We start from the raw sequence: 17,292 nt of genomic DNA on the forward strand, positions 1-17,292 counted from the left end.
TCACTTTTTAAAGTGTTTTCAAAGAATATGTCACGTGAGAAAATGGCCATGATACACTGTTAAGTGAAAAGGACTCAAACTACGTAACTGGAACGACCCAGTACTGTTCCGAGCCTAAACTGAGACGAACCGAGAAATCCTGGAGTGGGAAGTTAGCAAAACTCTAACTGTGGTATCTCTGCATGAGGTCCCAGTGTTTTGTTTGTTTTTACATCACATCTTTCTATATTTTCCAAATTACCTGCATTCATCGCAACTCGTTCTTAAAATCAGATTGGAAAGCCCACAGTAAACAGATTGCAGACGGAAAGCTGTGTCTGTTCCCACACTGCGCAGGAGCGAGCAGACCCCGCCCCCGGGGCCGTAGCGCTTCTAAGGTCCGCCTCAGTTCAGACCAGATGCCCGTGACCTCGGTCTCGGGCGCTGCCCCGCCCGCACCGCCCGCAGGCCCGCCGCCGGCCACCTACCAGCACCAGGGCGATGCAGTCCTCGGTGGTGGTGGCCGTGGCGCAGGACACGTTCTGGTTGCTCTGGAGGCTCCACTGCCGGCACTTGCGCTCCTCCTCTTGTCCCACCGCGCACCACACGACCCGCGCGCGCCGCGCCTCCACCTCCGCTGCAGCTGCCCGAGGACATGGCAGTCGGCAGGTGCCCTGAGCCCAGCGAGGGACACCCAGGCCCGCCGACCTCCCTGGAGCGCCGGCTCCACTCAGAGCCCCCTTCCTGCCCCGACGCTCACTGGGCGGGAGCTACTTCCTCCAGAGAAGTGGAATCAGACACCTGCGCCTCTTCCCTTGCACGTGCTCCTCTCCCCCCTCCACTCTCAGCTCCCCAAACCCTTCTTCAGGCATAGCCCTCCTTGTGTCTCATTTCTCTTCCTTTGGAGGCTTCCCCGGCTTCTAATCCACCCTTCAAGCTTTAGTGTAATGAAAGAGATACCGAGATATTGCCTAATATCTCTGTCCTACTGGATAAAAGCTCCAGGACACAGAAACAGTGGCAGCCCCAAGAGATGGCCTAGGGGACCTTAAGCCCTGTCCTGACTTCCCCTAAGGCAGGCAGTCACCACCACTGACAACAGCGCAGCTTCCCAGTTCACCCAGACTCCATCTGAAGCCTCCAGTGGGGAAGGAGCCATGGCTGAGCTGGCCCAATGCGGTATCCCAGCCAAGTTCAGGGCCCAGGCACTGGGCCGTGTCCCACCAGGCCTCTGGATTTATCCCAGGAGGGGCCCTGGCTCTCTTGGTTCATGTTCATACTTCTCACTTCCTGGGAGGCAAACTGACTGTTTCGTCAGGGCTGGGGAGCCTGACGCACACAGGGACCTGTGGCAGTATTATCAGGAGGCGACACATTCCTTTGGAGACACTTTTCACCTGACTTGGTGCACAGAGGATGCTCACACTCACATCAAACCTACCATGGTGAAGACCTCCAGTGGCTTGGAGATGGCCAAGTGACCACTACAGAGCAGGGCCAAGCTGCCCATGGGGTGGGGGTGAGGTGCTCCCCGAAGGCCTCACCCATGGCTCACCACCCACACCAGCCTGCCCTTGGGGCCTGCCTGGCCCTCACTCACTTTCCCTCAGGCCCTGCAATGCGGTGAGGTAGCGGAAGCCCAGGTACAGCCCAGAATCTATCTTTGAGGGGATCCTCAAAAACCCAAGGGCAGAGTCTTTGAACAGCAGGTCCTTCTGCCCAGGAGGAGAGCCAAAGAGCTGGAACCCCTGTAGAGCGCTTTTTCCAAACTTCTCCTAATTAAGGGAAAAGAGAATTATGATGTCAGTGGTAAACAGGAAACAAAAACACGATGTTGAAAAAGAACATCTGGAACTTAGGGATGACTCTGAGAGGAGGAACCTTGGTTGACTTCCTCCCATAGAGGGACTCAAGCCATCCCTGTGACATAGCTCAGTTATGGCTTCATCTTTAAAAAGCTGCTGGGTTCCAAGCATCTTAGAGTCCTGAGAATATTGCATTGTCCTCCCCCTGCTTCTACTCCAGCCCATGAGACACCACCAGTCCGTAATGCTAGAAGGGGCTTCGTTGTTCCTGCTGTGTGGAGTATGGCCTAGAGACAGGCAAGCCACTGCATCTGTGCAGTGAGGCTACAGAGGACTTCTACAGTGGCAGGTAGTTAGGGAAAGAAGGAAGGAAACCCCACCACCACCAAATCCAAGCAGGTTAGGGGTACTCTGGGTGGGGATACCTGTGCCTTGAGGAGAAGGTTCCAGATCAAGTCCTCCTTGCCATCCACACTTCGGGCCACAACAGCATGAGAAGGGATCTGGGCTAGGTGGCACTCCTTGAATGCATCCACTGGCTTCCGAGTATTGTTTGGGCAGAGCAGCTCATACTGGTCCCTGTCAGCCTTCGCTGGCAGGTTCTCTAGGGAAAGAGGGAGGTGGAGGGGAGCCCAGATGAGGCAACCGCAGACAGTAGCCGTGAGCTGTAGTCCCCCTTCCCCCATAGAATTTGAGCTGGAGGAGACATCTTACACAGTTGACAAAACTGGGCGTCAGAAAGGCAGTGGATTGCTCCAGAATGTCCAGAAAGGTAAAGACAGTGCCCAGAAAGCCTTAGGGGCAAAGCCCACGTTCCTCTGATTGCATCATACAGGCCCTGGGGTTGCTGCAACTCCTGCCTGGCAAGTCAAGGAGGCTGAACCAGACCCGTCTGTTTCCCCGGCAACTCCACCTAGAAAAGGGTCACATGACGGAGACAAGCCCAGGGGGCCAGCCAGGGGCTGCTGCCTTACCCACATCTCCAGCAAGAATAAAAACAAGAAAAATTTTAAAGCAAGAAATACAGTTGAGCCACTTCTCAACACTTGGGTGTATCAAAAGAAAAGATTATTTTTATGAGTGAGTTCATCCCAATTTGGAACTGTTCATCTATATCACATGTAAACTGCTTCAGAATACATAAAGTGACGGAAACTGACCCAAGTTGTTTTATGAGCTTAGTATAATCTTGATCTCAAAATCAGAGAAAGAAGTACAGGAGGGAATAATTACAGACCTATTTTACTTATGAACATAAACACAAAAATCTAAAATAATTGGCGAACTCAATATAACAGAGTATTTTAAAACTAATAGATCAGGATTAAGGTTTATCAGTTTATTCCATTCACAAAAGAATGGCTGAATGTCAAAGAAGCTAAAGTAATTCATGACAAGAATGGGTTAAAGGAAAACCATGAGATCATCTTAATCCTAGTAGGTGCAGCAAAAGCATTTATATGTTCAACATCTATATGTGGTTTTTTTTTTTTTTTTTTTTTTTAGTTTTGGAAAACAAGTAACATAGAGAACTTGGCAAAGGTATTAAACTTGATAAATGCCACATATCAAAATATCTACAGCAAAATCATTCTAAAAGAAGAAAATTTAAACAGTCACTTCAAAATCAGGAACAAGGCAAAGCTGTCATGTTGCCAACACAGTATCAGACGACCTGGATTTCACAATTTACTAAAGAAATAAGAGATGTAAGCACTGGGAAAAAGACAAACTCTAATTTTTTAAAGATGAGGTACTCACCTACATAGAAAAGCCAATGAAACCAAGAAAAAACTAATAAAACTAACAAGAGAGTCCAGCAAGGCAACACTACAAAAATCAAGTGTTACTCTCATTAGCAATAATAAAACAGAAACTAATACAGAATATGATACTATAATAGCAACTAAAACCATTGAATAGCTGGTAATCAGCCTCATTAAACAACGCAGGAAGGAGTTCCCTGGGGGCCTAGGGGTTAGGACTCGGTGCTTTCACTGCCGTGGCCTGGGTTCAATCCCTGGTTGGAGAACTGAGATCCTGCAAGCCATGCTGCGCAGCCAAAATAAAACAAAAACAAACAATGCAGGAGACCAAGAGAAAAATGTTAAGTTCTGTAAGTTCTATTAAGGGACATAAAAAGAGGTGTGATCAAAAGGGAGAGATTGGGCTTCCCTGGTGGCGCAGTGGTTGGGAATCCGCCTGCCAATGCAGGGGACACGGGTTCGATCCCTGGTCCGGGAAGAGCCCATATGCCGCAGAGCAACTAAGCCCATATGCCATAACTACTGAGCCTGTGCTCTAGAGCCCGTGAACCACAACTACTGAAGCCAGCGAGCCACAACTACTGAAGCCCACGCGCCTAGAGCCCGTGCTCCGCAACAAGCGAAGCCACCACAAGGAGGAACCTGTGCGCAGCACAAAGACCCAATGCAGCCAACAATAAATAAATAAGTTTATTTAAAAAAAAAAAAGAAGGGAGAGATTTATCATGGTCAGGGATTGGACAGTTTGACATAAATATGTCAATTTTTCATGAATCAATTTAAATTCAATACAATTCTACTTAAAGTACGATGTTTTTAGAAATTCAACAAAATAATTCTAAAATTTTAGTTAGAAAATAAATAGCAAAGTGTTGGGGGAAGGCGCTTGCGTGCACGCTCTCTCTCCCCAGACCCCCACAAGCTATTAAGAACCATTACAAGCCAGAGTAATAAAAGCAGAAAAATACAAATAGACCAATGAAACAAAATAGCTCAGAAACTGATCCATGATTATAAACAAGCTTGATGTATAGGAGGCTCCACATATCAGTAGGAAAAGGGTGGAATTTTTTATAGTCGTTACTGTAAGGAAAATGATCTCACTCTAAAGGGGGGAAATGCTGAAGCTAAATCCATACCTGATTTCCTAGGTAGAGTACGTATGAACAAACAAGTGTGTGTTAGGGAGGGGAGTCTATAAATCTTATTGTAGAAAATATTTATGATCTGGAGGGAAGAGGGCATCTTTAAAAGTCCCCAAAACACAAACCAGCAGGGCAAAAGTGACCAATTTGACCTTATCAATATCAAGGGCTTCTGTTCAACAAAGGTGCTACTGACAGATTTTTTGACTGAGAAAAGACGTTCCTAAAGTCTAGAACCAACAATGGCTGGATATCTAGAGAGAAGGAATGCCTAGCCTTGAATCAAAATCATGAAGAAACAGACATGAAAATCAAGAGGAAAATAGTCAGAGATCATAAAAGAAGAAAGGGAAGCCCAAACTACTAGCAAATATATTGAGATGATCAAACTCACTAGACGTCAGAGAAATGCAAAATAAACCAACAATGACACATCTATTGCTTTACAACCATAGATAATAAAATGTGATGTGTGTGGACTTCCCTGGTGGCGCAGCGGGTAAGAACCCGCTTACCAGTGCAGGGGACACGGGTTTGATCCCTGGTCCGGGAAGATCCCATATGCTGCGGAGCAACTAAGCCCGTGCGCTTAGATACAACAACTACTGAGCCTGCGCTCTAGAGCCCGCGAGCCACAACTACTCAGCCCGCACACTGCAACTACTGAAGCCCACGTGCAAAGAGCCCGTGCTCCACAAGAGAAGCCACCACAATGAGAAGCCCGGGCACCTCAACGAAGAGTAGCTCCCGCTTGCTGCAACTAGAGAACGCCCACACGCAGCAACGAAGACCCAATGCAGCCAAAAAAAAAAAAAAAAAAAAAAAAAGTGATGTGTGCTTTCCATGGAGCATTTCTCATCTATTAGAACCACTGAACCAGACAAGTACAACAACACAGATAAATCTCCAAAACAAAATGCTGAGCGGAAAACCTTGATCACATCATGATCGATAATGATCAGTAAAGCTTCTGTGAGCTTAGAATCCAGAAACACAAACCAGCACTACATATTTTGCAAGACCACCTATATATCTCGGAGGACACGTGTCAAATACGTTGGCATGGGCGTCTTTGAGGGGGAAGAGAAAGACAGCGGGCATGGGAGATTTCAAGAAAACTGATCATTTAGAAATAACATAAAATAAGAACACATTCCACTGAATTATTCCACATTCCATTGAATTATTCCATGAAATAACATAAAATAAGAGCTATGCTCTGTAGGGAACCTTGATGATCGTGGGGCCAGGAAGTGAGGAGTCAAATTAGCTCACTACTTGGAATTACAATAAAATGAAATGAAATAAAATAAGGAAAAAAAAGGAAAGGAGGCAGTACCCGTGGCTCTTCCTCTCTTACCAAACACTGTACTGTCTTTCACGAAAGCCACATCTCCAGCCCCGTCCTGCAGACACCTGTGGGATGAGAAAGCACCAGAAGGGTCAGCACAGAGCGGCCCTCCCCGACTTCTTCCTTGTGCCTCCCTGTGGAACAGGGTCCTGCGGCTTGTCTTCTGTGGGCTCCTGATCTGTGGAGGGCAGGGCCCTCAGGCTTTGGGGCATCCCCACTGGGAAGGCTTCAGGGGTCACCTCCAGGTGAATTCTGAGGAAGAAGGGCTCAGGTGCTGGCCGGAGACCCCTGCTTTCTGCTTTAAGGGCTGAGAGGGCCAAACTTTGTCCTTCTACGTAAAAGAGTTTCGAAGCCTCTACACCAGAGGGTAAAAGTAGTGTCCTTAGCCATGTAGCTTTTTTCTCCCAGGACTAAGTGGCAGATGTGCCCTGGCCAGTGGAGAAGCAAGGAGGCCTCCCTGCGCAAAATGCTTGAGTCCGAGAGGCAGATGGGGGAACAGGGGCAGCATCAGTTGGGTGGGGGGTTTGCAGAGAGGCGCTGGGGCCAGTCAGTCAGGAGGAGCCCACCGCCTCCTGGCTCCGGGACAGGCCAGGCTGCCCTGCCTGGCCAGGAGCCTGGGACTGGTCTTCTCATGACAAGACTCCTTCAGTCCCTCTGTGGTTATGGAGGGGACAGAGTCAGCAGGAGGAACCCAGGACAACAGAGGGACAAAGCCCGATTCAGGGTTCTCTGGGGGGACAGAAGGGGCCACTGGCCAGATGGCTGCTCATGGGGCTGGTGCAGAGGTAAAAGGGCACATGTCGGGCCTGGGGGGCTAGAGGGAAAAGTGCACTGGGAAGGTGCACTGGGCACCCTCTTCGGACTCAGTTTCTCTGTCTGCACAGCAGTAGGACTGGACCTCCTCGATGGTCCCCACTAGCTGACTGAGCTCTATTTGGGACCAGAGACACAAGCGCTTCCTAGCCGGAGGACATGTGGGCCGCTGGGGAGAAGAGGACAGTCTCACTCACTTGAAGGCACCAGAATAGCCAAAATATGGTTCCTGGGAGGAGCAGGCACATTTATTTCTCCCTGTCCCTGTGCACAGCTGACAGAGGTTGGGGTACTCTTTGCCATCCACGCAGGGAACACAGCTGGCAGAGAAGAATTTGGCCACAGCTGTTGAACAGAGAGAAATGAACCAGAGTGCGAGCCCACCGGGCCACAGCCAGTGGCACCCCCCAGTGTGCACTCCCTCCACCCCTGCCTGTCAGCGTTTGCAAAGCTAGCAGCTCAGAGAGATGTACTTTGGCTGAGAACAGACTCAGCTGCCACCTCGCAGGGCTGCTGATGCGGGTAGACCCTGCCCCTGCAGGCTTCACATCAGTTAACTTCACCCCTGCCTCGGAGTCATCCCACATGTCCACCTGGGCCACCCCGATGTGGCTTGTGTATGTGCCACTGGAGTAGAGACCCCAGCCAGAGATCACCCCCAACACCCCTCCCCCAGCCATCTTACCTTTCTGGAGGGGCTCAGGTGGCCCTGTCCAGTTCAAGAACGGGCGAAGTGTCCCCATAGGTATGTTCCACCCGGCGGACCTGCCAAAGCCCGTGTGGCAGGACTTCCGGCCTTGCAGCTGGTTCAGTTGAAAGTTGCTGCCCTTCTTCACTACAGCCACGGCATAATACTGGGTTTGGGGCTCTGCAAAAGAGCAGAAAGAATCGAGAGCTCTTAGCCTGGACCGGAGGGAGAGAAACAGCCCACGCTGACCGAGCCCCCAGTGGGAAGGGGAGTGTGTGCTGCCGTTTCACCTGGTCACCGCAGCCCAGAGCCTGCTCTGTTTCCCCGGTGGGTCAGTGACCGGCCCAAAGAGCCCAGGGACTCCATTCCCTGTAAGTGTGATGCTGCCCGAGACATCACCTCTGTGGCTCATCCACTCTGACTCCACGGAGCCCAGGGCCCAGGCCACCCCACCTTCTGGGTCCCCAGGGGCAACTCACGCTCTTCCGTCCCATAGACCTCTGCCGCTACCGGCCGCAGTTTGTAGGGGTCCAGGCCTGCCTCAAACACCAAACCACCATCCAGGGTCACAGCATCTGCCTTGTTTGCCTGAAAGCAGAGACCAGACCGGATTAGGAGAAAACCCACGCTGAGCCACGCAAGTGAACTTCAGAAGGTCAGAAGCCTCCATGGCTGGAAGGACCTTCCAAAGGGTCAGCTTTCAGTCATGTCCTCGCAGGTGCCATGAGAGGTGGCACAAGCCCAAGGCCCCTCTTTTTGGGTAATGAGCCCCAGGGGAACTGCTTTGACTCCTGAGGCTGGCGGGTGGCCGCTTTTTCACGTGGCTTAGATCTCTCCGTGGATCGCAACCTTCGCGGTCATTTATATTAAAAGTTGTTCTAGGTGCTTTCTCCCCTGTTTTTGCTCTATATTTCTTTTAAGTTCTTGTTTATTGAATAGAATTTTTAACTCTTAATATATCTTAAACTTATCATAATAATAGACCACGTTCATTCCCTTTGGCATATTACCCCTCATATGCTTACCTATTTCTCATATTTGCAACCTGGTATAGATAATGTTTTGCGGACTGTTTTATTCATCTAAAACTGACTACATTTTCTTACTTCTCTAGTGCCTTTATTGATTTTATTGACTTCATGATATTTCATTATAAATGTGGCTGTTCCGTAATTTATTAAGCTAAATTTTAAAAATTCCCTCCAATGTTCACCACTTGGGTTCCTTCTAACTCTTTGCTGTTAAAACTGTACTTTTATGGACAGCTTTGTCCTCATAGCTTGTTTTTCCTTCTGATGACCTGTTGCCTTCGGATAGGCATCTGAGGGTGGGATTGCCCAGACAATAGGCATTTTATCTTCAAGGCCTTGACTGTCATTGCCATTCTGCTTTCCAGCTGACTCGTTTCTAACCTGGAATGCCACTCGCTATGAGGATCAATTTCACTATAGACTCACCAGTGGGCCAGGGTTTCATTTTATTAAGGGTTATTATTTAGGAAATGCGAGTGCTAACAAATTGCTTAGATTTGTATTTCTCTTGATTATGAAGGGGAACATTTTCGTAAGTATTTTTATTCATTATGAACTCCATCTCCTCGTGTCGTTTTTCTTATATGATCCTACGTTTCTTACCAATTGACTTAGAGTTCTTTATAGAGTGTAAATGGCAGTCACTTGTCAGAGCTGCCGCATATTCACTCTGGTGCTTTCAAATTTTTGGCTTATTCACAATTTCTGTGGCAATCCCAGTTTCCCTACACGTGGTTCTCCACTTCAGAATGTTAATTTCTGCTTTCAAAATAGCATCATGTCCTATGAGAGAGGACAGCTCCCAGCTTACAGGTTTCCATGAAGAAGGACAGAGGGAGCAGGGAGAACACATATTCTATTGCGCTCGGATCCTGTCCCTTTCAGTCTGGTCCCACCCAACCTATGGCATGGACTTACTGCAATGGCCTGGATACATTCAAAGCGGGAGGTCCTCCTCACACAGGTGACAGAGGGAGTACCCAGGCTTTTCATCCTCCATCGCCATTGGTAGCATTTTAACCACTCTGGTAGTGATATGGCGCACCATCGAACATTTTTCGTAGGGCCAGCCAGACACAGTCCTGGGAGAAAGAAGCCGAGGAGTGAGGGCTCCACCACTGCCCATGGAAGAGACGGCCTCACCCTCTCATGGAGTTGTCCTCCCCTTCCCTCTCCATTCTGTGGCTAAGTCAGGCCACTCTCCTCAAATGGAGGTGTCTTGCTAGTCTAATGACAACACCATGCTGGCCAGAGGGCTGTACTTCTCAACAAATTAGAGGAGACGATCTGGATCGTTGCCCTCCTATGACTGACATACTTCCTATTCCCTGAAAAAAAACAATGATGCTGCCTTCTATCGGTTTATGGAGTTCTTCCACCTGCTTTCTCCCCTGGAACCTGGGAGGCAGGCAGGGAAGGGATGATTACTCCTGTGTTTCTGGTGTGGAATCTGACTCTCGAGGACACTGAGTGATGGCTGCTCAGCAGTGGCAACGTCCCACCTGGAATCTGGGTCTCTCTAGATTGTTGTGGCTACGAGCGTCTCCCAGAGGATGCCAAAGGAACAAAGGAAAATGCACCGCACGCCTTGTCAGTAGCTGCAGTAGGTGTTGTCAGTTTGGGTGGGTTTGCCTGAGTTATCACCGTTCACCACTGTACCAGAGAGAGGACTCTTATGGGGGGATGGAAATGTTCTAAAACTGATTTACCGTGATGGTTGCACCACTTGGTATAAAGTTCCTAAAAATCGTTAAATTGTACACTTTAAATAGGTGAATTTTATGATATGTAAAATATACCTCAGTAAAGCCGTTACCAAAAACAAAAAACTCTTGGTTGCAAAAGCCGCCTCCCCTTTAGGATGTGCTTTGGGGTGGACCATTCAGCCCTCTGCCACCTCCTATTCATGAGCCTTCCCCTGCGCAGTCAGACCCACCAGGGTATTGAGACACCCGCCAAGGGTGTGGCTGCCACACCCTTCCTCCACCAGCCGTCATCCCAGGGACATGTCTGGGGGTGTAATCTATCCTTGGAAACCTTCCTGGAACTGTCCCGAAGTGAGAACTGGCCTTATCTGATTCAGCCGTTTGTGACCCAATAGCATGTCCTGGACGCTCTCTGTATACACAGCACTGAGTGATATGCAGAGGAACGTGCAAGCAGACAGCACCAGCTCTCACCTCCCATCTGGAGAGGCAAAAGCCCCCAAAGAGGACGCTAAGTATGAGGAATGCTCTAGAAGAGAACAAATACCAAGCCAGGAGTGATGTCCCCATGACCTCAGCCAATAATGGGGGGGTGGGGGCATTCCAAGAGGTGGGAACAATGGGCCACGTGCACAACGACAGTTGCAAGCACGTTCTACGCAGGTCTTTACTCAGCCCTTCATGTGTTCTGTCTCCTTCAAACCTCCCAGCCCCTCCTTATTGTGAATTTTGCTGATATCCGCATTTTCCAGGTGATGAAACTGTGGCTTCAACTAGTTATGTGGCTTGCCCAAGGTTTCACAACTAATAAGTTAGGATCTAGGATTTGAACCTAGGCAGTCAGACACCAAACCCCCTGCCTATTTAGGCTAACTGGGTTAGAGACGGGCTGCCATGGAGATGGGGCTGGTAAAGTGTTTGGGGTCAGATCATGGAGAGCCTCCAATGCTGGCCCAAGAAGTTCTTATCGGGAAGCAGTGGAGCAGTGACTCATTGGGAGGGCAGGGACAAGTGGACTGAAACCTGGGAACCAGGCAGAAAGGCATCGAGAATGGAGAACAGGGCCCAAATAAGGAGTTGGTGTCCAAAGTTAGCTTAGTAATAGATGGGACCTGAAGGGAGAGAGCAAAACGAAGACCACGTCTCAAGCTGGGGGGAGGGCGTGAGCAGGGGCAGGAATGGGAACATGGGGAAGAGCTCGTTTGCTCCCCTGGGAGGGGATGAACGAAGAAACTAAAGCGTCACTGAGAGGTTTTCTGAGATCCACAGTCCCCAGCCCCCCCAAACACCAGGGCTGGGTGCAGAACACAGCATTCCGCTCATCCCCTCCACAGCTCCCACCAGCCAGCTCTGAAGCTATGTGCCCCTCTCAAGACAAAACGCTCCCTGAAGCAGGTCTGGGCCTGGCCCCTCCTGTATCCCTAGCCTTGCTCCTGATCTGTCTCAGTCACTCAGATGCTGCCCACCTGAGCCTCGAGGGAATCTTCCTGAAAGTACAAATCCTCAGATTCCTTCTGTGCAGACATGTAGTGCCCCTGTCTCAAAGGCAGGGGCTGGGATGGAGTTACTCTTCCCACCCCACCCAGCCTTTGCCAGCCAGGACACGCATGAGAAGCAGGGCAGGAATCCCCTAGGGCAGCTGCCACTCCTTCCACTGGGTAGGACAAGGGATTCCGTGACACTTTGGGACATTGGCCACCATCCCATGGACTGCAGGATTTAAACTGCAGACCTCTGTGGGGGCCAAGACAACCAAAGATTCTAGTGAAAATGGAACCCAGTGGTGCAACTCTGAGCCAGAATCCAGACCACCGCCCGTAACCACCTCTAGGAAAGCAAGGCTTCCTACCCCTCGGGCCTCTCCCAGGTGGCCCTGACCCTGTGCTGTGGGCCCAAGCAGGCCACGTGTCAGGGAGCAGAAGGGAAGTTGGTCCTGAGCAGTTGGTCCTGGCTAGGCCAATCCTGCCTTAGAGAAGAGAGAAATAACCAATACCCATGGGAAGGAATTTGGAGAAGGGGACCAGAAAAGACAGGGACAGGTTTGGGGGCATAAGCTCATTGCTATCCTTTAGCCACCCCTTTTCATCCAGGAAGCTCCCAGCCCAGAGTAGATGCCCTAGGACAGGAGGAGGCTGCACTGGGCTGCCGCTGGGGGAAGGGGGTGACACCTGGGCTTTCACTCTGAGCCCCATGCATACACACTGCCTAGGTGCTGACGCCCTGGAGCCCTTACCGCTGCTGCCCTGGACCCTCCCCCTCCACTGCAGGAAGCCCTGCCCTCACATTTACATCACTAATGTCCATCATAGGTGAGTGTCCTGGGAACATCCCAGAAATTATTTCAGATACTTGGGTACAGAACTAACAATTGTTTAGTCCCTTCTGTTTAGTCCCCTTCTAGTCCTGGCACATTAAAAACCAGAAACCAATCACTCCTCTCACACCCTCTGGCAGAAGGGTCCCATCAGCAGGGTCTGTGCCACCACCCCTGACCTTCTGCAGTGGGAGGCTTGTGTACACCTTTGCCTACCACAGAGCAGGTGGACACTGCCCCCTCCTCACAGCTGTGTGGGAAGAGAATTGGACCATTTTTAAATGAAACTAAGGTTCAGAAAGACTCTCTCTTGCCCAAGTTACATAGTCCTTGCAGGAGCTGGGATCCCATCTCCAGTCTCCTGTGTATCTTGGGCAAGTCGCTCACCCTCTCTGAGTCTCATTGTCCCCCTCCATGTATACGCATGTAACAGTACTATGGGTAGGACAAAATGGGACAGGGACCCGGAAGACCCTTCGGGGAGCTCTGCCAGCTCTAGGGAAAAGACCCAACCTGCTTCGCGGAGCCCTGCTCGAGCCCCTCCCCAGGAGAGTGGGCGGGAGCCGGCCCACTCCCGGGCTCCTCCCCCGCTGCAGGCGCTGGTGCCCACCTGGCGGTGCGTGGGACCGGGATGCCCGCACTGAGGGGCCAGGGGACCCGGACGCCCGTCCGGAGGGGCGTGCCCCCAGGTACCCGCACTCACCAAGGGCCCCAAGGGACAGCAGGGCGGGGAAGAAGAGCTTCATGTCTGGGCTCTTGAGGCGACTCCGGGAACGAAGGCTCTACCACCTGCGCTCGCTCTGCACCCGTTTATCCAGCGCTTGGTGACCTCACGAGGTTAGCCACGCCCTGCGGCCCAATAAGCGCCCCCGCCCCGCCTCCCCCTCCCCCTCCCCCTCCCCAGGTCTACTAGTTGCTTGAAGGGAAGCAGCAGCGGGGAGAGGACAGAGGAAGCCGGAACGGTGCCTGGGCTGGGCTTGGCACACCCGAGAGGATACCCAGCCCACACCCACCTCTCAAGTCTGCCCTGGTGCTGCCTGGATTGGGGATGTTTTTCCTCTCCCACTAGTCTGCAGCCCCTGGGGAGTGGCAGCCCCTAAGTTCTGCCCTCCCTCTGGTCTCAGTGCTTCCTAGAGAGTGGGACACAGAGAAGCGGTCCTAAGGTGAACCTTTGTGGATCATCTTGACTGTACAGATGGTATCTAAAGTGCTGGGGAGCCCGTTAGGACAGAAGGATGCCCCTCCATCTGCACACAGCAGCCAGCCCAGCGTTCGAAAGGGGACTCGCTGCCTGGCCCGAGGTCCGCAGCAGGCGGGCACAGCTAGCGGAGGTACCAGAGGCTGCCCATTGCCTGACCCAGGCTGCCCATGGGGCCCTCCTGAGACCACAACACGACTCCCAGAAAACAGAGCCAGAGGCCTCAGTGACCAACAGCTGTCTCCCGGTTCCCTCATTTACCAATGTAAAGGATAGCCTACCACTTGTTTTGTTTTTGTTTTGTTTTGTGGCAGTATGAGATGGGAGATGGGAATCTCATTTTGATAAATGTCCTATTTTGTCCTCAGTACACAAGCCGACCCTATTTCAGGAAGCTGCTTTTAAATTCTAGAACTAGAAGTCTGCTTCTACATCTCTTAAATACACTCCCTTGATGCCCAATGGCTCACACACAGGGGTCTCCAGTGCAGCCCTGCTTATCGTTCACTGATTGCAAGCAAACTAAATGTCCATCACGGTGTGGGGGGGGGGGGGTCACACAGAGCAGGGGTCCCTGACCCCCGGGCCACGGACAAGTACTGGTCTGCATGGCAGGAGGTGATCGGCAGCGAGCGAGCAAAGCTTCACCTGCCGCTCCCCATCGCTCACATTACCGCCTGAACAACACTCCTTTACCAGCCCCTCCCCGCCCCGTTCCATGAAAAAATTGTCTTCCACGAAACTGGTCCCTGGTGCCAAAAAGGTTGGGAACCTCTGACATAGAGCATGGTTCTGTGCCTACAGGGGGACACACTGAAGGCCCCAGAAAGAGCAGGCCACCCTGCATGTATTGATGTGAACTTAGTTCCAGGAGATGCTAAGTGAAGAAGTCAGGTACTAACGATGAGGGAAATCGCAGGTCATCTAAACATTCCCTCTACTGTTTAGTCTGGACAATATGTTATTCTGAAATCTGCTTGTCCTGAAAAGCTGGTCTTGATTCTTTGCTTAGACTACTTGGTACAAAAAGCATTTCTTGGAGCAGAGGGGCAAGACCTAGGGAGACAGCACTGTTGAGAGTGGGCATGTAGCGAGAAGCACTTGGCCATGGAGAAGCAGAGCCAGCCCAAGTCTTTGAGGCCCTCAGGGAGGCTGTGGGGCCCTTCTGTCTGGGTGTGGATGCTGCCAAGGCACGACAGTGGTGTCTGACCAGGGATCCTGCTTGATGGGCACAAGAGTGGGGTCCAAGGTTCAGCACCAGAATCACCAGCCAGGCTTTGGGGTGACAGATCCAGGGTCTCTCATTGTTTGGAAATACAGTGTCGCAACATTAAAAGTTGCTTTCATCAATAATTGCAATAAGCTGTTTCAAAAATAATGAAGTAATACAAAACTGGCTAGTTCTCAGGAGCACTGAAACATCTTTTTATGTAAATTAGCAATTTGGCTTTGCCTTTCCATGATTATAAAAGAACTAAGAAATGTCACAACCCATGTCTGTATCTCCAAGTGCAAATTAGAAAAGGGATGTGTTGGGAGGTCAGAGGCCTCTAGATCCTCTTATATCTGCTGGCAGGAACACAGAGAACCTGGGGCCAAAACAGAGAGGCTGAGCTTAAGGGCCGCCCTGGAGGCAGGACTGGGGCAGGCAACAGGGCAGACTGTTTGCATGCTGTGTCTTCGGGAAGGCCCAGCCTCAGGCCAGGGTTGTGCTCAGCTGAACACCCGCAGAGCAGCCCCCAGGCCATCTGCAGGGGAAGCTGATGAAGGGGGTGGGCCTGCCCAGAAGACAAAGTTCAACTGATCTGTTATCAACGTTCATTCATTCACTCTTTCATGCCAGAACTGGTGGGTGCCATGAGGGACACAGAGAAGAGGGGTCCGTCCTTGCCCTCAGGAGCTCATGGCACAATGGGGGACAGGGGTAGGCACAGGCCACCTGGAAAGAGGCAAGGCAGCATAAACAGAGTGAGGGTGGAAGCCAAAGGAGGCCTGACTGACTGGTTCCCATCATGAGGGTCCCAGAAGACTTTGAAAAAGAGCATTTGACCTGGGTACCTGAAGGAAAGGTAGGGTTTCTACAAAGAGAATTCCAGGTAGAGGAAAGAGCCAAGTCAAGTCTCTGGAGCATGGATCCGGTGACCTGGAGGAACAACAAAAAGCCGCTCTGCGCTTTCTGGCCTGGAACGCTTATTGAAGAAGGATTAACAAAGTCACCTCCTCCATCCTCAGCTCCACACAGGTGTCTCTGTGCCCCTGGACAGCTCTTCCTGCAGGTCCAGCAAGCACTACAGTCAGTGCATCTAAAATGGAACTCCTCTGCTCCCTCCAGCCCTGCATCTCCTCTCATATTTCCTACCATTTTCCACCAAACCCACCAGACAAAGAGCCTCGGAGTCATCCTCAAATCCTCTGGCCAGGTAGCCCTACATGTGTGCCGGGCACTTAATGATTAATATTGGTTGAATGGATGGGTGAATGAGTGAGGAGGAAGGACAGAGCAGGGCAAAAGATCCTGCTTGCAGTGTGTCAAATCTGAAAGACAGAGCCTGGTCTGGCTATGCCGGTCGCCCCAGAGCCTGTGTGCCTGGAGTCATCAATTTACCCGTTAATTCAACAGCCATCTATGGGGCACCTCTGATGTGCCAGGAGCTGGGCCAGATCTTAAAAAGCCTGCAGGGAGGTAGGACGCAGGTTTCTAGATGCTGAGACGGTAGCATGGCATGAATATAAGGAATACAAAGAAGGTGGATGTGGTACAAACCCGAGTGTAATGGCAGGAGCTGGTGTTTCACAGGCAGGTGAGGGAGGCTCTTCCCCAAGGACCCCACCCTCTCTCCACTCCCGAGATTCACACAGCAACCCTTTGCTGGTCCAAGCTAAGCCCTCCCGACAAATGGGCAGCAAACCCCACACCCTGCCCTCTCTGGAGTCCTCCAGCTTCAACCCCCAAGAGAAGTGTTGGAAGGAAATGCGGGATCTGGGCAGAATCGGCTCCAGATGGAGTAAAGGAAAAAAGGAGTTCCCAATGGGCTTCCCTGGTGGCGCAGTGGTTGAGAGTCCGCCTACCGATGCAGGGGACACAGATTCGTGCCCTGGGCCGGGAAGATCCCACATGCCGCGGAGCGGCTGGGCCCGTGAGCCAAGGCCGCTGAGCCTGCGCGTCCGGAGCCTGTGCTCCGCAACGGGAGAGGCCACAGCAGTGAGAGGCCCGTGTACCGCAAAAAAAAAAAAAAAAAAATTTCCCAAGACATCCACTCCCATGGGGGCTTCCAGGCTGGCTGACAGGAGACGAAGGCCTTGTTTCCTGCCCCTGCCAGTGGTGTGAGGTTACTGGCTTGGTAGAGAGCCACTTGTTAAATATTTAGGGATGTCGTGGTGGTTTGTTAAACCATTGGTAGCTTGGAATCAGTCATGGTGGGAATATTTACACCATGGAAATGAGCGAATTCTATAAATCATGTCATTCTTCCCTGTAAGAAAGCCAGTTTACAGC

The 17,292-nt window shown here is 51.1% G+C and overlaps 1 protein-coding gene across 2 annotated transcripts in view; it reads right to left on the minus strand.

Moving 5' to 3' along the window:
• Window positions 1-13,454, minus strand: part of LTF (lactotransferrin) — a 28,587-nt gene extending 15,133 nt beyond the window's left edge. For both annotated transcript variants that reach the window (XM_019946811.2, XM_019946810.3), the window contains exons 1-9: window positions 13,302-13,454; window positions 9,497-9,660; window positions 8,027-8,135; window positions 7,545-7,727; window positions 7,057-7,204; window positions 6,056-6,111; window positions 2,210-2,388; window positions 1,580-1,754; window positions 468-622 (exon numbers count right to left, since the gene is read on the minus strand). In XM_019946811.2, the coding sequence (XP_019802370.1) occupies window positions 468-622; window positions 1,580-1,754; window positions 2,210-2,388; window positions 6,056-6,111; window positions 7,057-7,204; window positions 7,545-7,727; window positions 8,027-8,135; window positions 9,497-9,660; window positions 13,302-13,344 (1,212 nt within the window). In that variant the 5' untranslated portion in view covers window positions 13,345-13,454. The remainder of the gene's footprint in view (window positions 1-467; window positions 623-1,579; window positions 1,755-2,209; window positions 2,389-6,055; window positions 6,112-7,056; window positions 7,205-7,544; window positions 7,728-8,026; window positions 8,136-9,496; window positions 9,661-13,301) is intronic.
• Window positions 13,455-17,292: the final 3,838 nt, after the last annotated feature.

This window comes from Tursiops truncatus, chromosome 10 (assembly GCF_011762595.2).
Source record: "Tursiops truncatus isolate mTurTru1 chromosome 10, mTurTru1.mat.Y, whole genome shotgun sequence".
Lineage (NCBI taxonomy): Eukaryota > Metazoa > Chordata > Mammalia > Artiodactyla > Delphinidae > Tursiops > Tursiops truncatus.